Here is a 25729-nt window from a genome sequence, read left to right on the forward strand (position 1 = left end):
ATAAATATTTATTTTTAGTTTTAAAGTGTGTCGACAGATGGCAGTGAATTTACTGGGGTTACAAAATTTACTATGACAGTTCCGCTCTAGTATAAGTTACTCTATGTCTTAACTTATGGATCACAGTAAGCACGCGTCCCACCCTAAGTAAGTGTAACTTTGATATACATAATACATACCACGTAACACTTCATTGTGCTCATCTCATAAACAAATTCTTTAGGCACACCCTTGATCATCAGTTTCGAAGACCTCCTCCTACCTTCTTCTGGACATCATCAGGGTACTTCCAGTAGGCGAGCCTGGGTGGCTGCAGCCTGAACCAGCGACGGTGCCAGGCGCCGAGGCCGGAGACGTCGTCGAAGGCGGTGAGGAAGGCGGCGTGCGGGGCGGGCGCGGGGACCCGCAGGCGCGCCTTGATGCCGAGGTTGATGGAGCCTTCCAGGGGACTGCCGCCGGGGACCTGGGGAGAAAAGGGGAATTTAATATTAACGTGTCCATTTCTAATTCAATTTTTTATAGCCTGTTTTAGGTCTGAGAGTGTACCATACAATAACAATTGTGTTATTTTTAAATTTAGAATTCTTCTTACCATACAATTTTGACTCCGCTCGGTGGAGTGTACAGAACCGAGAACGACATCTTGCAAATTACAAAATCTAAAATCATGCTCTCTCGCTCATGATGCCGCCAGAAGTTGCCATTAGAAGCAGTTTTTTGGTGGCAGTTAGCGGCAAGAGTAGGGAGTGTTTATAATTTGCCTGTCGCCGATTATCAATCGCACATTGCGGCGGTACGATTCAAGAAAAAACTATAACCCTTTGCATACCTTGTTGAGCGTGAAGCTCTTGCGGCTGGCCTGCTGCAGCGCGAAGATGCAGTAGCCGTGCAGCTGCAGCTGCGGACTGCGGACAGACAGCGGCCCGCCCGGACTCTGCACGCGCGGGGTCTTCAGCTCCGACACTTTGGACTTGGGCGTCAGGAGCTTGTTGTTGCACTGACATACAAATAAATTATTGTTTTAATTTAATTTATATAAATTTTACACATTCATTGCCACTCAGACAAACGAGACATTCGCGCCAGGTCACAAAAATTTAGTCATGTATAGTAATTTAGTAAGTAGCACGATCCCGACTATTTATCGAGTCGTCCGGCCTGGGAACGAAATCATAAAATACCCGATAGTCGGGTTTTAGGCACTGAATGTGTTAAAAATTGCTTTAAAAACGAAAAAAGATGTAACGAAACTTAGGGGAAACATTACATCTATCCTTTCTTTCTGTTGAGATGAACAGAGAAAGGAATATTATTTCCCTGTCGCTCTTAGCAGCTAGATAGCAGAAAGTGTCAGGCAAAAAGACAGATGTAATATTTAGTAAAAGACATCAGCTGACATCAGGAAATAATGTTGGAAAAGTAAAGGCTATATTTATAACAAGAGGGGCTTCTTACCTTTTTATTCGAGATATGGTATTTAACATTATGTGGTAGTATTTCCTTTGAAGCTTGCAGTAAGTAAACTTCCACGGTTATCTAAAAAATAATGTTGAAATTAAATAACACCAATATTTGCCGGTAGGCCTCCAACGAGATGGAACGACGACCTGGTGAAGGTCGCGGGAATTCGGTGGATGCGAGCGGCACAGGATCGGTCGGAGTGGCGAGCCTTGGGGGAGGCCTATGTCCAGCAGTGGACGTCTATCGGCTGACATGATGATGATGAATATTTGCTCTGATACTTGCAGAATCGATAGTAAACTTTATTTAACGGTATAACCTGTGATTCACGAAGGCGCGTGTCAAAGTCAAGGGACTTTGACTCGTATTGTCATGTTATTAAAGGTTAGAATTGACAAATCTGCGCGTCATCGTGGACGATACGAACTACATAGAGTTTTGTACGTACTTTAAAGTCGCTGGCGAGTCCTTCCATACGGATTTCATCGGGGAAGTGTAACAGATGGCTGGTAGGTTGTGTCAGCTGCATACTGGTCGCTAGCACTCGATCGCGGCATTTGAGCAGGCATACTGCGTGATGCCCAACCGCACCATCTGTGTAATGAAAATAAATATAATTGAATTTTATTCAATATTACATTAAAAATGCGGAGAAGGTATAAGTAGTCTTAACACTAATAGCCACAAATAAAATTAGAGCAATTATGAAAACTGGACTAATCCTAAGAAGGCCTAGTTCCCCCTCTAGGTTGGAAGGTTAGATGGCAGTCGCTTTTGTAAAAACTAGTGCCTACGTCAATTCTTAGGATTAGTTGTCAAGCAGACCCCATGAGCCATGGCAAAATAACGCGATAACGCGAGGAAGGTGATGAAAACAGTGTATGGCCGCCATGCCCGGCGTAGCGTCCGCGCCGGAGCCCTCTACTTGCAAGTGCTGGATCTCATACGTTCGGCATATGGTCTGTTCACGTAGTATTCCTACTGAAAGCATTATACGAGTATTGTAAGCTACCCGCGTTGAGTTGCCGCACGTATTCCCTCCGTAATGGCACGCTGAGACTGTCCATGTGTATGGCCGCCATGCCTGGCACAGCGCCGGCGCCGGCGCCTTCCACTTGCAAGCGCTGGATCTCGTGGAGGCACGCTTGGCGGCGGTGGGCTGCGGGAAAAGGAGGAATAATCTCTTTAACACTATCTATGCATCTCGCTCATACTATTAAGAGCTTTACAAATACATATATCTACAGTAGATATCACCTTAAGTACATTATGAAGCCTTAGTCTGTGGTCTAACTAATGCCCTTAAGAAATCATAATAAGAATAATATAGTAAAAAAGTAAGTAAATGTAGGTAGTGCACGTACTTGCAAGTAGAAGCAACCGTTCGCCTTCCGCTTGTTCGGTAGATCCGCTGAACTCTATAGTAGATGCGCACAGGTTCAGAGCTTGACTGGCCTGAAACATAAAATAAAGTAGTAATTAAACATTCTAATAGTTAATGCGCACAGGAGGTGTAATGGGTAACTGTTGAAACAAATTGTATCATGATAACCATCTACAAATGTACACAGTACTGCAATAAATCATTCTTATTCTTATACCACCGTGACTTCAGTACCTGTGATATGACCGTTTGCTGTTTAGCGACCTCGGCCTGCAACTCTTTAATCCGCTGTCGCACGGTCGTCACGTTCACCGCCGGCTCATCGGGTGTTGCCGGGATTTCCCGCTCGGGAGACGTGTGCCGGATGATGCGCATTGGCGTTGATGGCGTTGACGACTGTACAAGAAAGAAAATTATTTTTTGACATGCATAATAAGTAGGTTCGGTTCGATATCAAGCTTCCCTTTCGAATTGATTTAAGTGATGTTGAAATGGAGTTGGCGGCACTATAATATTCTTCATTCGGCACCTGGAAGTAACAATCCGTCCGCCATTAAGTTTGAGACCTTATAACCCGTGTTTATAGGAGTGTGAGACTGTGTACGGTGCCGCATTTCGTGCGCATTTCTCACGGATAAAAGGCATTCAAATACACATAGGTACACTCAACATTTTAAGATTTGTATCACACGCATGATTCTCTTTATTATAGTGCATTGATTGTTAAATTAAGAACATGGAATTTAGGAATGTAATTAAATGTACTCCTAATTTTATTCCCAGTACCTTTAAACTGGAGAACTCTGTGGTCGTTTCGTTAAAATACTACTATATAACCCCTCACCGCGCTCTGCATCCTCCTGTAGAAGCTGACGCTGTGCACTAGCTCGGAGCCTCTGTCGGCGCGCGGCGTGGCCGGCTGCGTCTTCATCGGCGACTTGAACTGCTTCTCCTTGTCCTGATAGACGAAACTGGTTGAGGACAGGCTGCCGTTCTGCAACCCATTGTAAAAACTTAACAAATGCCCTCTGATTACAGTTAAGCAAACTCAATATATGGAAGGAACACAATATATCAGTTTTTCATAGAAATTTGACAATTATGGTTACACTTCCACTTGGTCCGACTTTAAGAACGGTAAATTGGATTTATGTTATGAATCAATTACGTAATAATATGGCTTTAAAACCATGGGCATTTCTTTAGTTTTTGAACTAAGTACTAGTACTAATCAGGCTTTACAATATCAAATTCTTGCAATGTCAAGTTGTACAGTTAGCAGCAGAAGTTGCTAAGCGGGCGAGGTGTTTAAAATTACCTTGACACGCTCTTATTCTCTTAATAATAAAGTCACGTCAAGATTATTTTGAACACCTCGCCCGCTTAGCAACTTCTGCTGCTGACTGTACGATGAAATAACAAGAACACATATACGAGTATTGTGACGTGATTGTATTTTTGGATTAAAGTAACTTGTAACTCTCCCTTAAATAATAAATATTTGGAAACAATTATAACTCGTGATTATAACCATGAATGAGACTACAAGTGACGTTCTCTCCCTATCTTTCTCGCTCACCTTGTTAATTTTAGGCGGAGTGGGTCCATCGCTCTCGTCCAGCGCCTCGTCCAGCAAGTCGTCCAGCTCACTGTTGCACTCGCTCTGGGAATCCTCTGAGTCTGATTCTTTTACTGCTTTTTTGTAACTCGAGTTGTTTTTCTTTACCACCTGTAAAGTATAAGAAAATAATGACTAACAGTACATCTAACTAGTCATACCATGCGTTGCTTCACTTATATTATGAAATGTAATGAAATAATACGTACATAATCATTCTACAGCGAGATTCGAATTCCACATGATCATTTCCGTACATCACTTTCCTATTCTCTACGACTCTATCATACAATTTATTTATAACCACATAACATCACAAAAAAGCATGATTCTAAGTATTGAGTAACTATTATTTGTATGATTGCTGCGCGTATTAATACAGGCGCTATGTATCTGACACAAGTCTGACACTAAACATTTTTTTTAAACTTTGTAAGCTCTGTTTTTATATCACAGGTAATAAAATGACAATTCAACGGGGGAATTTACTGCGTGATAATTCTGCTTTTCTATCATACATTACACTAAAATTACAGGTTAGTTGGACAAGTACTAGTTGGAGCAATCGAACTGTCATTTTCATTTTAAATATACTAGTTTTGAAGCACACGAGTTTGGATACATTCCTACTACCTATATATTTCTTTTAGCTTTGTGAATAAACTTACATTCATAACTTCTCGTCCGAAAGATGTATCTGCCCAGTTGTCAGATTTATTCAAATTGTCATTTATGTTTTCTTGGCTAAAAGAAAAAGAAACTTCGTTAATATAATTATTACATTTATTATATTACATAAGGTGCCGACGGAATGTTTTTAAAATTAAGAACTAAAAAAAAATTACATGGAAGGATCCTGAAAATTATTTAGAGGCCTAAAATTACTTCAATTCCTGTTAAATTTAATATCAATTTCCGAGAGTTTTCCTAACTTTTTTGACACTTTTTGTAAATGTAATCAGCACATAACATTAATTATAATGCGTGGAATTTTCATCATCCTTTCGTGCCAATGCTGTTGTCTTGGTATGCTACAGAGAATTACGTCAACTTCATTAACTATTTTATGTTATGTTATAGCCAAAAGCATACTATAATAAGTGCAAATTATTATAGCAGCAAATTTGGCAGTTCAAATAGATGACGGTGTATGGCTTGGCACGTTATGAGTTAACTAGGCTGTTAACCCTTTGACTGCCAAATCAATTATCAACACTGACGCGCGCGGCTACAGCCCAATATCGACCTTCGTGCATTCCAACAAGATACACGATAACGCGCCGCATACGATAGGCATTCAAATGGTTAAGAGCCGTTACGCACTGTTGACTGGTCGCCGGCAACTGTGACTTTCTATAGTTTGTATAGGCGTTTACGCACATAGTCGCCGGTTGCCCGGATGACTCGGAGACTCGCTGCGTAGTTGCGACGCACAAGCGACTGCTGGTCGCCGGCGGCCGCTAGGAACACGGATTCAAATGGAAGCGTTCACACTGCGAGCAACTGTCGAGACGACCTATTTGTATCCGTCTCTCTCTCGAACATAGTCGTGAAGAACACAACATGTTATAGTGATGCTTGCGCTCGGCTTGGTCTTCGAGCCCTAGTTGCCTGTTTTGGTCGCCGAGAGACCGAGTCGCTAGCGACTAGTCGACAGTGCGTTACGGCTCTTAGCTGTGACATTGGGCAATCAAGTTATCACTAAACGTATGGCGTCGTACAGCGCCATCTACTTTTACATTTGCGGCACAAAAATTTTGCGCGCGTCTTATTTCTTTATCTGTCTTATAACTAAGTGGGGAACACTACACTTATTTATGCCATCGATCTAACATTTGATTTAAAAAAAGCGGCCTTTCCTACATTAAGGCTTTTCATACTTACTTGATAATTTGAGAGCTTCAAAAAAGTACGGCTACGAAATTGGCACATAAAGTAGTTGGCCCTGTAGGGCGCCATAATTTTAGTGGTAACTAGTATCTCAAACGGCAGTCTTTCACAACCTAGCCGTTACATAATAAATGTAGGGACTATTTTGCACTACTTTACTGATCATATTATTTAACACTATTTTATTTACATTTTCTGATAGAGATAAACCATTTTTATATTGCGCTCACCTCCCAAGAGCATCCACGTCGCCCATTTCTAAATCGACGACCGGTCTGGCCTAGTGGGTAGGTACTGGGTATTGACCCTGCCTGTGAAGCCGATGGTCTCGGTTCGAATCCCGGTAAGGGTATTTATTTGTGTGATGTGCACAGATATTCATATATCAATATATAATATTTAAAAAATACATAGAAAACACCCATGACTCAGGAACAAATTCTGTGCACATCCGAAAGTCTCTTAATATACTTAAATCCGTACTCAAAATTGTAAATATTTCATCTTCTTTATGCGTTTGGCCGCCATTTTGAATTTCTATATTCTTTATTCAATCGCGTCGAAAATTAAATACATGTCTATGAATCCACTCTTTGAAGTTCTGTGGTCAAAAGACTTTTTTTAATTGCCCGTTTTTGGCGAATCGCGAGTAGAATACCTCGTTTTTTAGCATTGGAAAAAAGGTAAACGTTTAAACAATCTGACATGTCATTTTATTGAAAAACGATAAAAAAAAAACCACTATTACTTATGAAACCAGAAGAATGTAATAAATCCTTGCTATATATTTGTTACATATTTGCTGTGACTTATTTTTCAAAAGTGTTTTTAAACGACACGTCAAGATTGTTTACCTTTTTTCTAATGCTAAAAATTGCAGCTTTCTAACACTAACGATCACGGAGCACAGCCTCGGACGGACGGACAGAGAGACATAGCGAAACTATAAGCAAAGAGGCTATAAGGGTTCCTAGTTGTACTGTAGGTTTGCTTTGACAGTTGTTGGTACTAGATATCGCTGTACGTCAACCATTAACGCTGACATTCTAGTAACTGCAGTAACTATCAAATCTAGGTCTGGTTGGATTTTTTTTTATTGTCCGATTTTTACTTACGAGCACTCCGTTATCAATGTTGCAGTTAATTGAAAATCAGTACGTACCCTAACTTCACCTTTAGTACATAACTTCGCCATAACTAGCATTGAATCGTAATTCAAATATGTATAATATGTATCGTGGGTTCATGGGCCTGTGAAAATAATAATGCCCCATAAATGTGAAAATTATACAAAAAAATTCACACAAAAGAAGGGCGAAGTTAGATTATTTTTGGAATTCATATGTTTTTACTTTAAAACTATTTCTACGCAGTTCGATTTATAGTATTTATACTGATATGTGATAATCGTAATATTTTTTATTCGCTCTCGAAAAGCACTTAGTACCTATAAGTATTTACACGAAGAGTAGCGTCAAATTGAATCGATTTATTCTAATTAAATCTTTTACTATATACTCAGGTTATAACTTTGATGAATTATTTCACTATAGCATACCAAGACAAACCTGAAAACAGCACAGATAAGGAAAATGAAAAATCCAAATCACATTTTCAAATTATTTATTTTACAAACATCTGATAGAAAACACTTCCTATTATCACAGACAACAAAATTACACAATAAAATACGCACAAAGTATATGAAACACAATTTGATGTACTTAATGGCGTTGATTTGTCAAAAAATTAATTTTTCATACAACCTTTTATCGCTGACTGTACTTTTCTTTCAACAGGCAAATAATACTCATCGAGACAATCCTAACAAACCCAAACACAATTATGTAGCGTTGTTTTATCACAGAGTTGCTATGGCTACCTCCTGTGTCCATCATCAGATCAGCTCGATGGTACCATAATATTGCATTGTCACCCAACTCACATAGTATGTGAAGTTTCAGCTCAATCGAATAATATGAAGTGGGTCTAATTTTGCTTGCAAGATTTGACCCGAACATATATACTTACAGACATTGCAGTTAAATAAAAGCTTGTAAAAAATGATGTGTATTTTGTAAGGTCATGTGGGGCAAGAGATACAATATGAGGAGTTCCTACAAGTGTTTATCTTGCCCCAATGTTTCACTTATCCCGTATAACCTTAAGTCAACAACTCAAGTAATGTACCAACTAGTGTTTATACATTCCATTTTCTACTTTAAAACAGAAGGAATAAAGTCGATCTTTAAAACATGTTCACCTATACTAGTATGATTCATGTATGAAATCTATGATTATTCTATGTTTATTATTTATGAATTTTATGACTATTAGGTACGATAAGGTAGAAATCATCTGTTATTAATTATGCAATCTGCTATTACATATTATTATTTCATTGTCATTTAAATTGACTCAAAATTTTATAAAGCTGTCTTTACTACTTCCTTCTTCCGTGTGTTTACATTCATAATATATTGGATTACTTTTCGCACTCGGTCAATTTGATTCTTAATAATATAGCACAAAAAATAAACAAATTTCACAAGTTCAAATTACTGGAATAATGTTGGCTATCGAAACAGCTACTAGGTAAGGTCAATACGGCCAAATCCGTCTGCGAGAAATTCCGTACATGAGCGGATTTTCTTTACAAATAATAAACGATTGCTATCTTTATCGACAAAGCACCGAAAGCTTTTTACAGCAGTCAAAAGTAGGTGTGCTTTATTGCGTACGGCAGGAAAACAAAGCTCATGTACGGAATTTCCCGCAGACGGATTTGATTGCATTACTTTTGAGAGCATTGTCCTAATACAATGTCGCATACGTAACGTCGCGTACGCAGCATTGAAAGCCCAACAAAATGTACTGCTACATATGTATATGTATAAGTCATGAAATATTAGAATTCCTAGCATTTTCAGAATAGTTACGTAAGAAGGGAGTAGCGTTATGTAAGCGACATTTTGGTAAAATGTTCTAACTACAAGCTTTATATTTTTTGTACGAGTTACTGTTAGTCCTAATAATTATGCAATGCTTTTCTAATGCTACTTTAATAAATACATATTTACATTCGTAAATGCTATCAAAGTACCTACAACTAATAATAGGCAACATTACAGTCTTATTAAAGTAAATGATATATTATATCCTAAACTGGAATTATAAGTAGGTATATGTGACTTCTATAGCGTGTAGACAACCTAAGACACCTTAGAAAAACCCCTAGATTTATATATATTCCAAACATAGTGATTTCCTAGTACGTATTCTTGAGATATTTTACGGGCAGTTGTAAAGGGGCCGTACCTACATGTCATGCCGTTGACGAAAAAATAATGTAATTTAACATAAAGAAAGTTACTTTATAACACTATAAATTGATAATATTGAGGCGTAGAAAAATAAATACTTGTCACGTAAAATACACTGAATCTCAAAAAAAGAGTACTTATAACCAAAAAACCGGTCAAGTGCGAGTCGGACTCGCGCACGAAGGGTTTCGTGCCAGTACGCAAAAAACGGCAAAAAAATCATGTTTGTTGTATGGGAGCCCCACTTAAATATGTATTGTATTCTGTTTTTAGTCTTTTTTATTATAGCGGCAACAGAAATATATCATCTGTGAAAATTTCAACTGTCTAGATATCACGGTCCATGAGTTACAGCCTGGTGGCAGACGGACAGACAGACAGCGGAGTCTTAGTAATAGGATCCAGTTTTTACAATTTGGGTTCGGAACCCTAAAAAAGGGAATTCACAAAGGAAAGGAAAGGGAGGTTCACAAATGAAAAATTATTTCGAGAAGACTAATAAAAGTAATAAAATTGGAATCATTCTCTAGCATGACTTCATTATTCCGTCAACGGCATGACATGTACGAGCCCTGGTTGTTGTATCAATAGCTAAGTAGCTAAGATCGCCCAATGTCTCGAAACATCGCAAATTACATCAAGGAAGAGTTTTCCTCTGTCGTAACATTCGTAACGCGCCATTAGCGGGCGCGGCGCCATGCAAATGTCCATGCCCCCGATTCCTCACATTTACTTGGCATACACTATTGAGCTGTCAATTGCGACACGCTGACGGTTTTGGTGATGACTTATGGCGTGCTGCAGTTGGCGAATGCCAATTATTTAGACCTTAGGGTACCTATATGTAGTATTGGCCACTGCTGGGCAAAAAGCCTGCCGTCATTGGGTGAAATTTTCGACCACTCGTCACTTTGTTATGGTTCTGAAACATTTTTTGCAGCTTTTTTTATCTCTCTCATGACCGATGTTTTATAAATTCTCTATGTTCTCGCATCCATATTGGGGTCCTACTAAAATGTAGAATTCTAAATACTAGTTTATTGCCAATCGATACGCTAGTAAAAGAACTCATCTGTAACAGCCGTTTGCGAAAATTGTGACACGGGCTTTCTAAATATGTATCAAATGTCTAATGTCTTGCCACTAAGTAGATTTTACCTGATATGGCGTGTTAGGTTTACCCTATATTTTAAATTCTAATGCAGTAAAATAAATGATAAGATAGTTGCTTTTGGCATAATCTACTGTACTATCCAAAGGAATCCGAAGAACGGTAAAATATGAGGGCGGAAATTCTAATCATTTTTAGATATTTTTTAAGAGGCGTGTTCCAGAATTCTAAATGCTGATCTAAGTGTTCTTTCAAATCCGAAACGTACAAAATTTAAGTAAAGAATAGATATTGAATATTCGGGATCAAATGGACTATTTTTGACACAAAATGGCATCGTAATACAAGTAACACGTTTAGCACGTTTTACGATTAATACACCTATTTAAGAAACGTAATGTTTAAGTAGCAGTAGGTACACGTAATACTGGTAAACCGGTTGCCATTTGCTGGCTCGGCCTAGTAAAATCCGTGCTATTGCCAAGGTTCCCGCGCCGCACATACATTTAGATAAAGGTGAATGATAAGAGGATGCGTTGTTTTAAAACTGAGTTTACAAATACAGTCCGGCAAACCAACTTGTCAGTAGGGAAGGTGCGATATATGCGTTTTCTTCTATGGGGGAGCGATCCTTCGCGCCTACATTGCTTAGATTTGCCCGCTTTTTCTACTGAAAAATTGATTTGCCAGTGTTGTACAAACACACTTGTGTATAGGATAAAGTATGCCGTAAGTTCACATTTTCCCAGCCTGACCTATTTAATAAAAAAGTTTAACTGATAATTATGAACGATAAGGGGACAAATCTATGTAACCCAGAAAGATATGAAATACAGTGAAAAATCTATTATACTACAATTTAAAGTATCAACCATTCGAAGCCAATAGAGCTTAGTCTTTTTGCAATCCTTAGCAATCTATAGCGAAAAAGTTAAGCAATATCCTTCAAAAAGTCCATTTCAACCTTTAATAGGTACTTTAAAAATCTTCTAAAAAGTTTGTGTCAAAATGTGCCTTTAACGTCAAAGTATAGGTATTACTATCAAAGCGAACTTAAACGATTTATTGACAAATATCAGACTGTTCGTAATGTGCATGTATGGTTCTAAGTCTAAAATCTACGACAAAAGTTCATATTGTCATTTCAAGTTCTCATAAGACCAGTGCTATATTTAGAACATAGCTTCTAAAAAGTTTGCGTAAAAATGTGCTTTAATTTTAAAGTATACTACTATCAAATCGAATTTAAACGAATTATTGACAAATATCAGACTCACTGTTCATAATGTTCATTTATATTAAGAAATTAGCGGTCTAAGATCCGCTCTAGCAAAGCTTATATTTCAAGTTTCTCAGCCTTATGTCTGATGTTATGCGCATAACTTAGTCACTTGTCTGACATTCTATGGTCAATGTTAACGTGATCGTTAGGACGTTAATGTCATACTATAACGCGCGTAATCAATTCATAAAAATGCATTTAATTGTATAGAATCAAAGTCATTTAAAAAGTACAGTAAATCATTAACAGTTGATCCGCTAATTCAACTTGATATATTGAAGCAGTCTTTGTCATTTTAATTTAAAAATAACTACTGCAGGGCTTCACAAAGACTTGTCGAAAACCCCATCTGTTAAGAGAGACCCCACACTAGCGTCTTTTGAGTGCGATTACGCTTCTAGTCAGCTATGTCAAATGGAACACCATTTCAACTCAACTCAACTCTATGGAAAATGGTGTAGCCGCGCAGTTGCGCCAACGTTGCGTCGAGCAGCAGCCATAGAGTTGACTAGACACCGACGCTCGGGAGACGCTAGTTTGGACTTTGGAGTCTCTCTAAAATATTTTTTAAGGTTTTTCTTATTTGATGTCATTAGTTACGGTACAAGAACTAACGGTTCCGATATCGATACAAGACAGAAAATGTGCAAACTTGTCAATTTTAAAATTGTCACATTATAGTTTGAACTTATTTATATGTGCGTGACATAACAGAGACAATTTTAATTTGGTAAAAATTATCTGGAACGTTTTTATCGGGATCGGAAACGATAATGATTCTAAGTTTTTCAACAAATCTCTGAATACTACAAACCTCAACACTATTACATTTTCACATGTTAGAATAATCAGTCTACACTTAACTTATAAAAGACCCAATGGCGATAGCAAATGGATCACAGATGTCTCCTGCATTTCCCATTTCAATGGAACTCTACCTCCAATAATGTCAAACGGCATTCTCATATATTTTATAGAACACCGTTCAAATATCCCTTTACTAAAGCATCACTATAAAACAAATGAAAATCGCCTGCTATCGACATTCGGTCTATTTCTCGTACAACGCCTCTCTTCTCTATGCCATCCGTCAAAATCCTTCCAGAACCTTCGCGGAACTTCCACAACTCCTTGAAACCGTCGAACTGACGATCGAGAACATTCGAATTCGAACACAAATACGACCTGTAAAAGAATCAAATGCACAGAAACAGGAAAACGCACTCCAGTGCGTAGTATCCACACCTTGAGCCTCCGCAGTCGGAGTATTCATCCTGGGTATTGGAGTTGTCTGTCTCTATGTCGGATAGATGCGGGTATATGCTGGCCGGTTGGCTGGTGACCGTCCCGTTTGGTTCCTTATTATTGTTCACTTTTATTCTCTTTACGTCTTCTAGGACGGATAGGACTACGGGCGAGTCTTGGGAACCTGGAATGGAAATGAGAATAGTTTAATTTATGAGTTATAGTTTCGAAATTAAAATTGTGATTTGAAATATGTACGAATATATGTACTGATAGGCTTGAGTAACGAGCATTCTCGCGAACAGAAGTATGCGAATGCTCGATGTTCTCGAGTGAATGCTGAAATCTATCAAAGAGGCCAAAAGTAATTTTAGGAGTTTAGAGGAGATTGGAGGAGGAGATATAATTATCATTTGAGAAATACCATTTTGTAAAACATATTTATCGCTGAGAAACTGGAGAGCAAACGGCAGGTGCAATTGCCGGATGGGCAACATGCACATAATTATAGCTCTTACATACATACATACATACATATAATCACGCCTATTTCCCGGAGGGGTAGGCAGAGACCACGGATTTCCACTTGCTGCGATCCTGACATACCTCTTTCGCTTCCTTCACTTTCATAACATACCTCATACACGCTCGCCGGTTTAGGGTGCTCTTGACCTGGCCTTTCTTCAGGATTTCCCCGATCTGATCAGAGAAAGTCCGCCGAGGTCTGCCCCTTCCAACTCCCGTTTCTACCTCTCCCTTATACACTCTCTTTGTTAGCCTTCTTTCACTCATTCTTTCCACGTGTCCAAACCATCTCAACATACCTTTCTCAATTTTTGTCACTACATCTTCGTTCAGTCCACACTTTTCCCTTATCACACTGTTCCTAATTCTATCTTGTAATCTCACACCACACACACTTCTCAACGCTCTCATTTCCACTGCATTCACTTGGCTCTGATGCCTCTTCTGCCATACCCAACTTTCGCTACCATACATAAGTGTAGGCACCAGCACCCCTCTATGCACAGCCAACCGTGCCTTTTGCGACACCTTCTGGCTGCTCATAAAAGCATTAAGTGCCCCATTCACGCGATTTCCAGCACTCACTCTCCTTTCAATATCTTTATCATGCTTTCATCTTTATCACCCTAGTGAATATTATAGCTCTTCCTGGCCGTAATATACCTATAGCCCCATCACATAAGATAAAACATCAGAAAATGAAGGATATGCGGACAGGTGACAAGGGCCTTATTATACAACTACATTATAAAGGTTACGAATTAAAACATTCATTGCTCACTCTGTCTAGTTAATGGATAAATATCGTCTAGACCTTTCATGGGTTAATGTCACGGGATTTTCAAATACTAATTTTTTCTACTCGTCGAAAATCTGTGTATTACAACTTAACATGCAACACTACAACCTTACTCTTTTCAACGTTGGATAGTCTATGGCACTTCCGACTCAAACATAAGAATTTTATCGATACGGTTTAGTCAATTATAAAAATTTTGAAAATAGAACTTCATACATTTCGATAAAATGTTTCTTGTTTAAGGAGACTCGATTCAATGCAAATTATCGCATCTGCTTTGTGATTGGTTGGCCAACAAAAACATTTTATTTTATGTTGTAGTAGAACTAACTGCTTCATAAGTCAGAAACGCGCATGTGACACCCTTTATATAGCAACATCCATACCCTACGAAAACCGCTTAGCGTTGCTTGTTAGTCTCCATAGGCTACGGTGGCCAAAATCGAGAAAAAAAACTGTCTTAAAACTGAATTTAGCAAGGAGCAGGTACCAGGGCCTCATGAGTTACGAGGAGGTGTCGTTGGCCAACCCGCCGGGGGCGCCGGGCCCGGCGGCCGTGCCGCGAGGTATCGCGGGCTGCGGCAGCTCGCGTATCTTAGCTGTATACTTTTGGTTTGTTTACTTATATGATTCTACTAGTTGAAAGTATTATTTTTTTGTCTCGTAGAAAAAGTATTGTATACAATAGTGATATCATCAAGCTTTTCAATATCGTACCTTAACTTAAGCAACTCAGCAAGCTTCGTTGCTTAAACACGGTACTCGACTGAAAAGCTCTCTATTATATCACGATTGTATAAAATACTATTGTACACATATTTGAAGAAGTATCTTTCCATTTTAATAGTTTGGCAGTAATAAGTGACCTCTACCAGACAATCAATAATATTATCAGCAAAATTTCGAAACACTTCATCAAAAATGTGCCCAAAAAAGTTAGGGGGAATTATTATTCAACCTTTATTGTTTTAGTCTGGGTCCTATCCAGAAACCAGCGTCACCATCCAGGAGATGACATCTAATCTTTTTATTCTATTTCTCTTTGAGCTAACTATGCTATTACTTTTTATTTTATTTTCTATGTCAAGGTATGGAAATAAAGTATTCTATTGCTATTCTTATTTTTACAATGACATTTGAACTTTATACGTTTTATGATAAACTGCATAATGGCATACTTGAATGCTAATTTCCTTAGGAAAATGATATGAAAACCGGTTTTGCCTACAATTAACGTAGTGAGTATTGTCATAGATGAAATATCATCATCATTAAGTATGTGTCCGGCTATCAAAATTGAATTAGTCGACACGGTACTTACTCGTAAATAAATTGTGTTTTATTGTTATGTAACTTTGGATAAAGGGGAATTCACTGTATTCACAATGAGAAAATGCAGATCATTCGCGGTAAAGACAGATAATTTAGGTACTAGAATATACTATTGAATACATAATATAATGTATTCAATAGTATCGATCGCTAACTGTGAAATATAACCACTTTGAAACAGTACAGTACGCAGCAAAAATGTACATAATAGAAGCGCTGGTAACCAAGTGGTAAGACCACCAATTTGAACAGCAGTTTCTTGGATTTTCGTATTTCGGTTAAGGAAAAAAACGTGACTATCGTGAGGAAATCGGTCTAGTTTTCCCTCCACTTGGAAGACATGGCAGTAGCGTTCGTACCTGCACTAAAAATTGGGATATCTCTAGCAAGCCGAGATGTAAGAAAGATGTTTATTGGTATAAGAAAAATACTCACTTCGTCTCTTAACCGGCTGCGCGCCAGCAATCTTCTCCTCAATCTTTTCCCGTCTCTCCTCCGCTTTCCTGGCCTCATCAAACGTCACTTTAGGTATGTTAGCGATGACTTCAGGTTTCTTAGGCGTCAGGCTGGTGGTGCTGCCCATGAGAGGTGCTTTTTCTGAGGGGTCATTGTCGTTTTGATCTTCGTCTGAGTCGTTGAGCTGTTCTGGCTTTGGTTTTGGCTAAAATGAAAGAATATGGTTATTATTTTGCGCAGGGTAAATAAGTGAAACCTAGTCCTTATCAAGAAGAGGCGATTTAGCGACGAATTGCGGCATTTCAAACATGTGTTCTATATTATATGATTGAAATTTTATATTATTATCTTAGAAAAAGGATAAAAATGTGACTCTATTTTTATCTTTATTAAAGAACCATATTTTTGGAAGTCGTCAAAGTATACATATAATCTATTAACCTATATCTGTAACTGAATCAGATATTTAAAGTAGGTAGTGCATAGAGTGCTATGTCTTAGACCGTGGCAAAGTTTTACCGGTATGTTAACGACAATGTGTCGTGATGAGCGCTGGATGGGTTAATATGAATAGTTATTTAAAACTGAATTGTTATTTTCAACTAATATGATCATAAAATTGACTTGGTACCCATCGTGTTAGATAACATGAAGTACGAAATTAGGTACATGAGTATTTCGTCAATTGAGCTACAAGGTCGTCTATTTTATTTATGCCCTTTTTTATACCTTTGCAAATCTATTCACACCTACGGAATTGAACTGTATAAAAACATACTGTATTACATAATATTGAGCGTTTTTGCCTTATCGCGCCATAAAGTACTTTTTGATTACTTTTGTAAGGCACGCGAAAAATATGCAAGTTTTTAAAAATAATGACCAAAATGGAAATATAATGACCTAATTTAAATTGGGTCTTTTTTCTATAACACCATATGCGGTCACACTTCACACTCTTGACACGTAGCCATAATATCAACAGTAATCGCAAACATGTGCGCAACCGTATGTCGCTGAAACGGTATCCAGGTCAAGTAAAGACTGCAATTCATACAATGGGCTAACACCATACTAGCATATTTTGTAAGACGCTTATAATGGTGTTAATTTTTACACATAACCTAGTATCTTCGCAACATCGGATCGAGGTAGTAGTGAAAATCGACTTTTAAGTCATAGTGTAAGGGTTTATATTTCTTTAGTGGAAAATGTGAGACCTAGTAAGTTACGTATCATAATGGGTGTGTTGGTTAAACAAAAAGGGCTTTTCTTAGTACTAACAATTGCGACATTCTTGGTTATTACCTGTCGCGAGCAGGGTTAGTCTGTTGTTCGAAGGTGGGTAGTTTTTATTTTGATGTAGGTAGAACTGTGTTTTTTTGTCAGATTTTGATAACATGCGGTGTTTGAAGTGCTTCCTCATTCTGGGCGGAAATAGTAGATTGTTAACCAAGGGGTGAAAGACACTCATTTCTGCCGAGGTAGTTTGGTGCTCGAACGCAGTGAGAGCGCCAATAGTCCGAGGCTGAAATAATGCCCCTTACCCAAGTTAAACACTACTTTTCATTTCGAATACGAGGAAAGTAAAATACATGTGTTTTTAAAAACATGACTATGTATATTTTTACAGCATTTTTTGGGGTTACTTTCAATTAACCATTTAGGTAAAAGTATCGCTATTTATGGAATGGGGAGTTAAATATCAGAATATAAATTGTATAACAAATCCATTTAAAACCAAATTTCAATTGCTTATCGTAAAACAATGAAACAAATCATACTTGTAAAGTAAAGTGCTCTAGTGCAGAAACGTATCATTTTCTGTACACTTTTTAAAACAACAATTACCCTCTTTCAGAGCATGAGAAATGAAAAAATACGAAATCTCAATTATGGGATTAAAAAAGTTGGTAGGAAAATATCATGGCTTGGCTAACTTTTCAGTAAATTCTCGAGCTTTACGCATTTGATTGAGGTACATATCTGCCATACAAGGCAAAAGCATTTCGTAGGCGACATTCTCGTGTAATGCACCTTGATGGTAGCATTTTACATTGCATTGTTACAGAAGTTACGTTGGTGTGGTAAATTTCAGCTCAATCGAACATCGTGATTGTAAAAAAGTGTAATATTTATCTAGTAAACCTACGCTACGCTAGTAATTTCACAACATTTCGTACAGTAGTGTTAATCAGTAGAGTCGAAAGCATTATGCAAGTTGCAAGTAACTTTGAAAGATGCGGTAATTTCTAAGGAAAACATAGGTTTTCCCTTGAGGCTACACGAAAGAGCGTGTTTTCACTTTTCCTTGTTAACATTATGTTATTTTTCTGATAGACGAAGAGTAGTACCTAATAACCCTTTCAGCGTTGGCATATTCAGGTTTAAGTTCAGCGGCCGTAGCACGGTCGCATTTTCATCACCTGTCACGCTCTAACAAGTATGTAAGTGCGAAAGTGACAGGTATAGTGACAGGCGATAAAAATGGAACCATGCTGCCACCGCAGGTTATAAGAAACACCAATCGAAACTCAAATAATGTGTACTAGATATGAAGCTGTGACTTCTGTAATCACGATTCAATAAAAAAACTTTTAAATAACCTATGTTTTTTAATTTTTCTGTCTCCACGATTCATAAAAACTTTTAAATTAACCATTGCAATCTTTTAACTACTTAGCAAAAGGTTAATTGCAATGACTCAATATTCGTGACAGACTGAACCAGGTCAAAACACGGCAGGACATAAAAACTACAAGAGTCAACATAGAACAGACTATTAACGTCTAACGAGCATTGCCTTACCGTGGTGATTTACCAGCTTATTAACTAGAAGACGTAAGGAAAACTGGTTTTCCACACGATTTGTACAACTTGAGAAACCCAATAATTAAGGAAAAGGGGGGAAATGGCCCGTAAATGTCAATATCGGATAAACTATATGTTTAAAATATACGTGAATACTAAAATTAACATAAATATTTAATTGCGCAATAATTTCCATGTATGGAGCGAAGGAAAAACCTCGTTAAATAGTTTTAAACACGAACTAAATGGGGGCATGTTAGATAACGCAATACTGTCACGAACCGTACCTAGGGCAAATACAAAAATGTATATATCGATATATTATTTACAAATGTAAGTAAAAATGTAATGTATAAACTAGTTTGTCTCAATTTCAGGTACGCATATATCGGAGCTGCCGAGGTGCTCAAACATATCTGAACCCACACTAACGCTTTGACAATAGAGCCGTGTTCAGATATTTGTGAGCACATTGGCCGCTCCGATATATCTGATGGCGACTGTACCTACCATTAGAAAACCGCCGCGAAACTTCTTTACCAAGCACCTCAGAAATTCAATCGGTAGACCTATAAACATGATAGTTCTTCTATAAGGTATATCTATTGTTACCTTTCCGGCATATAAGAAGTTAATTTCAATTTTTTGTTAAAGTTATTTTGAGAAAAGTATCATTTTAGTTTTTTTCCAAGCATTTTCGGTTAAAACGACGCACTACAGTACAATGCAGCTATTATCAGATCGCGCGAGCAACCTGTTTGTTTTTTACCAAGTACACCAAGTTATTTCACATGGTACTATTTAGGTCGGCAGTCGTGACTCGTATCTGATCTGAAGGGCACAGATGGTGGTATTTCCGCTCTTGCTTTACCAGTCTTTCTTGTACTATACTAATTTTTAGAGACGGATATAATGTACATATGTCCTTTAGAGTCTAAAGTTTTGACAGTCCTTTACTTTAGGATATTGAAATGTAAATCGTGTATTCTCAAATTCTAAAAGCGCGCGGTTACTTTTTGCAACGGCTGTTTTTAATTCACTTAAGGCTTAGTTGCTTGACTAAGCAATGGTAATGGGTAGGATTTTTTTATACAAACTGAGCCATTTTCATTGCTGTTGAGTGTATTTTATGCACAGTTTACCGAGCAAAAGCATGGAAAAGATGCAACAACTACGCCAATTTGTGGTATGGTCTGCAGTGTATAGTATAAATCTTCTCCAATGATTTTTACGCCTAAAAGACCTTAATCTGTTAAACAAAAGCCATCGTTCTTTTGTTTAACCGATTAGGATCTTAGGCGTAAAAATCATTTGAGAAAATTCATACTACATGCACGTCATACATTTTACCGCAAACTGGCGCTACTTCCTATCAAACACGACTAGACATCGCGCGTGTCGCGGCAATACGAATTATACGAACTGACCTGCTAGCATGAGTTGCGTTCTCGCGCGCGACTCCATACATCTAGCGCGACTTCAAGTATGGACTCGCGCGTGAGAACGCAACTTATGCTGGACCGCCTGGAAGTCTTAACTAAAGGGGCGTACAAAAGACTGAACGAGCATCGCTTTAAAAATCACAAAAAAAAACTCACCTTATAATGAAATCTATTCTGCAACATCTCCATCTCCCTCTCCCTTTCCTGCTTGAACTTATTGGCTATGGTCGTCTCGCTTATCGTCTGCTCCTTGTTGAACAGAGCGGCCAGTTTGCCTTTGATCCCGCCGACGGAGGTCACACTAATACTGTCTTCGTCCTGATGAGAGTTTCGTCTAGTTTTTGTTGGTGTGGTTGGTACTGCTGGTTTTTTGTCTGGAAAGGTGAATGGGTTGTTAATTTTTGATTGGGGTATTTTGTTTCTGATAGGATATTTAAATAGGTAAATTTTATGTAGTTAGCTGCACATATGTCACGGAAGGCGTCACAATTGTATGATTAATTACAATGTTTAAAGTTTTGCCTTATACCAGTTCCATTTTTGCGGGCTAGGTTTGATTATAGATTGATCTGCACACGCTATTATTCTCCTAGCAATTAAATTGTGTTAAGATTTTTTCAATTCTTATCCGTCTTAACTATTTGAAAGAAAGAAAGAAAGAAAATACATTTATTTTACGCCACAACATAGTACATAAAAAAGAAAAGCATGCAGACAAAAAAACATTAAAATGTTATTTCGGCTGCTGCCTGTACTTTGTAAATCTTTTACTTTTATATTTTACAAAAATCTCGGTTTCGATATTTGACATTTAAATGTGCGTCCAAATCTAGCAGCAACTCCGATGCTCGCGAGTCGCGAGCACTGCGCATGTGCACTATATTCGCTAGATTTGGACGCACTTTAATAGACTACTAAAAAACCTCATAGGTTGAGAACCAACACAGCGAGAAATAGATCTATTGGACATAATTAATACGAAGCGATTTTTTTGCGAAACCGCACTGCTATAAAACAAACCAAACAACTTTATAACTTATCTTACTTATCTACCGTAATAGATCTGCAGACAACTTATAATAAATTCTCAACGCGTTCGTTTAAACAAATGTATACATAATTATATGCAAACTCTTAAGATCGAGGTCGACATACCTACAACATTTGCATGGACGACGTTTGGTGCCAATTTTTTGCCGAAGTATAATTCATTATTAGTTAGTGATTGAAGCGAGAGGTACCTATTTAACATATTTTAAGTATTAACTTCATCTTTAAATACCTATCAAATGATATTTACTTACGGTATTTTTACTTTTATAGCATAATTATGTATATTTTTTTAACTTTTATTAGAAATTTCATTCAAATATACCTTATATATAGATTTTGAGATAAATGGCTGTGACATACGGACAGACGAAAACATTGAGACTATAAGGGTTACGTTTTTACTATTTTGGCTAGGGAACTCTAATAACAGTTTGATGAAACCGAGGGTTCCGTACTTTTTAGTATTTATTTGTCTAGCTAGCACGGTTCATGAGATACAGCGCGGTGACACCGCTGGTGGCAGACAGACGGCGGATAGCGGAGTCTTAGTAACAGGGTCCCGTTTTTACCCTTTGGGTACGGAATCCGCGGGTAGCGGCGCGGCGGCGGCAACTGCTGAAGAACTTATAGCAGTTATAACACACGCCTCGCAGTGAGGTTGGCTTTTCTTTCTTAATGCCATTAAGTCATACTTTGTCCAAAGAAATCGGAGTACGTTCTAAAACTAGGTAACAAGCATACAGATGTAGTGCATAATTGCTTTCCATCGTACTTTCTCGGAAACATTCGTATTTGTCATGTTACTTCAGTCAACCTCAGTACTTTTTGTACCGAGACTGACTGAAATAGCACGTTAGTGCGTTTCCGTGAAAATACCAAGGAAAATAATTATGCACTACTTACATCTGTACCTATACCTATTAATAATGAGATTAAACATACAAAAGGAATAATGGCTATAATCGATCACATATAACTATATTTGGATATAATTGGACATGTGTTCGTAGGTGTTTCCATTATAGCCAGTGGGTCACTGGTGCAGGTTGGTGGATCCTTGACATCTTTGTAAATGTATTTGTACATTAAGATTAAGATAAGGTCTATAACAACACAGATCTTTTAAAAATGTTTGAGAATATTATCTAGGTACGTATGCGTAAAAACAAGTGTAATCAAAATTTTTTTTTACAAAACTCGCAATATCATCCCTAAGTGAGTGTTTATTTGTATGGGATACGAAATGTGTATGATTAGATAGGTTCATAAGATGACCTCTATAATCCCTTTAAAAGACTATGAAATGAAAATGTGACGATTTCAACCAAAAGGTACCACATTGTCGGTTGTCGATAAGGTTTGATTTCAAATTGAAACTGTACGGAAATAGCGCCTTATTGTTAACCGACAATAAGTACCCTTTTGGATGAAAATGGCACAAATATTCACAATGAGCTCAGTGAGTAGTGAAAGAGAAAATCGTACCGTGAAAATTTTAGTTTCCTCCCATTGATTTTCATCGATCGAAAGTATTCGAATTAGGAAGCCTATTACTTCTATTCTATGTCGTATTTTTCTATACGTTAGCACGTTGAAATTCTACGAAATAAATTAAATACGTGCACAGCAGCAGTTTTAAACTGAAATGCGTCAGCTTTATCCGTATATTGTGCAATTCTCGTGTGATAGAGATATGCATCTAATGGCGGTTGGCAGAAATTATGGTCTAGACTTATGAAACGTTTTCTTGGTGTTTAAAATGTTAACTTTTATTTTTTATACCTTGTGCTAAATACAAATAAATGTTATTCTTATTCTTCTTATAAAAGAAAGAGATTGGTATAATACGGTTCTTAAATAAGCTTCTTAGCACATATGGTAGGGGCCGGCCGGTGTAAAGCCGCTTGTTCGATAATCACCCAAAAGCGGCAATTTTATTCTAGTTGAAGTACCTTCATTTCATAAATACCTATTGATTTCCTATACTTATTATGAAGTAAGCGTGGAGTTATTATGAAGCTCTGTAATTGTTAATAATAATGGAATTATCTAATGTAGCATGGTCAATACTTATACCTAATTTACTTAAATTAATGCAAAAAGTGCATGATTTGGAACCTCAAGCTTATTTCTGCGAAGTTCTTTCTAATGCTAAAAAATCGTGCTATAGAGCAAACGGCTATTCTGAGTACGAAACTTATACCTAGGTAGTTTTAAGTGACAAAACTACAACAGTATCCTATATTGCACAATTCTCGTGTGATCATAGAGATAGAGATCTAATAGTGTTCCGCAATTATTTACTGTTTATCTAACATGTAATTACTACAGGCTTTTGAAATATTTATCTTGACATTAATAATGTTCGGACTTTTAAATGACAAAACTAACGCGCTTTGTAGTTGCCATAGATACGTCTCCTGGGTCACTTTATAAAATTATGATGATAAGCATTTAAATTGACTAAACAATATTTTGTGTGGCAACTAGTCATTTTCGATTTCATTGTTAGACAAATATGTCAATTGTTTGCAACATTTCTTTTAATTGTGCTAGTGTTGTCTCCTGGCAGACGGGACAAATAAATAAGTAATAGAAATAGCTGACCAACCCAAACAGCAAAAACTATTTTACCCAAGATGCATTTAATCTTACCTAGAATCAAGCCATAAGTAATTTAAATATTTATATGTACAATATATATTTATTTAATATAGGTACCTATACCTAAGTAATTTTTAAATTTCGTTGTCAGCCTCAATTATAGTAATGCACAATTTTGAAGATGACTTATTTTTATCAATTTTCGTATTCGAACACTAACTTCATCCACAAATAAAACTTGTTTCAAATCACAAAAACACGACTTACACAAACTAGAGCCACCACAAAAAGTCACTAGTCACTGTAAAAAATTTTTTTTAGAAAAATCGTTCACGATCACTGGCCGGTTTCCTCAGCGGCATAGATCTTTCGCGGTAAGCGATCGCGAGTGGAATGGCTAGGTGTGAGCAATCGGTGCTCTGCGGATACTTCCGAATCCCACGCGGTGCAGGGGTCGAGAACATTGCGGTATAGAGTTGTGACAACCATTTTTTGTGTCCATGCGTAATGATTGATAACGTTATTCTGAAGTTTGCAGAACAGTACACAATTCTTTTAATTTCGAAAAAGGATACTTAATTTAATCACTAAGTCCTCCAACATAAATAACCGCAATCTTTTTAACTACAAAACGTGCGAGACCTTATGATTGGAAGACCGAATCCAACTCAACGACTAAACAAACATCATTGTTTAAAATGTATGCAAGGGTGCTAAGCTGTCTGCTGTTCACTGAATAATATCATGGATATGAACTTTAGCGTATCGGAAAATGCATCAAACCTAAGGGCACGGTAAAGTCCCAATCAAGACAAGTGCCAATTTCCCTGAGAATGAAAACATACGCAGCGCTTACGCACGTTATCGACGTAAATCCAACTTTCTTATCGGGAAACTCATTATCCAGTAACCTGATTTTATTGTTTCACGGGACAGATTTTATAATCGTACCTTACTTCCGAATCCCACGCAGGGATCGTCAACATTTCGCCGCGCCTCACTGGGCGTAGTTATTGCGATTGTATCGTACACAATGACTGACTGATGGTGTAGGTCAGACATAATGACGGGACTGTTTACATGCATAATAGTAAAGGTTTATAATAAAACATGAACATGTCACCAACAAATGTTGTCGACATCTGGTGATATCAACCTTGATGACTTGGCTATTTAGTGATGTCATTTACTTGAAAAAATCGACGACACGGTAGCCTCTAACCAATTATGTGTCTATGACCGGGTCATAATCAAATACTTTTTGACATAATTTTCATTTAATAAATCTTCCTCATACTAAGGTATAAAAATAATTAAGCTGAAAAGTATTTACTCTTCGCAGCTACTACGTTTGAAATTGGCTGATATAACTGCAAAATATAAATATTGAGTT

General features: G+C 37.5%; 2 protein-coding genes across 4 annotated transcripts in view; both read right to left on the minus strand.

The window, feature by feature from the left end:
- LOC134751149 (retinol dehydrogenase 13-like) overlaps positions 1–25729 on the minus strand; it is a 109826-nt gene that overhangs the window by 1256 nt on the left and 82841 nt on the right. The gene's annotated exons all lie outside the window — the stretch shown is intronic.
- The window catches only part of LOC134751146 (anillin), a 38511-nt gene that overhangs the window by 1142 nt on the left and 11640 nt on the right, over positions 1–25729 (minus strand). The window contains exons 1-14 of one of the 3 annotated variants that reach the window (XM_063686507.1): positions 24604–24776; positions 20836–21053; positions 16406–16631; positions 13315–13498; positions 5132–5207; positions 4425–4574; positions 3690–3839; positions 3080–3241; positions 2826–2916; positions 2474–2620; positions 1910–2055; positions 1456–1536; positions 830–997; positions 263–463 (exon numbers count right to left, since the gene is read on the minus strand). In XM_063686507.1, coding sequence (XP_063542577.1) covers positions 263–463; positions 830–997; positions 1456–1536; positions 1910–2055; positions 2474–2620; positions 2826–2916; positions 3080–3241; positions 3690–3839; positions 4425–4574; positions 5132–5207; positions 13315–13498; positions 16406–16631; positions 20836–20868 — 1815 coding nt within the window. In that variant the 5' untranslated portion in view covers positions 20869–21053; positions 24604–24776. Of the gene's footprint in view, positions 1–262; positions 464–829; positions 998–1455; positions 1537–1909; positions 2056–2473; positions 2621–2825; positions 2917–3079; positions 3242–3689; positions 3840–4424; positions 4575–5131; positions 5208–13314; positions 13499–16405; positions 16632–20835; positions 21054–24603; positions 24777–25729 lie in introns of those variants that run through there. The other 2 variants (XM_063686506.1, XM_063686505.1) reach the window with 2 other exon arrangements.

This window comes from Cydia strobilella, chromosome 21 (assembly GCF_947568885.1).
Source record: "Cydia strobilella chromosome 21, ilCydStro3.1, whole genome shotgun sequence".
NCBI lineage: Eukaryota > Metazoa > Arthropoda > Insecta > Lepidoptera > Tortricidae > Cydia > Cydia strobilella.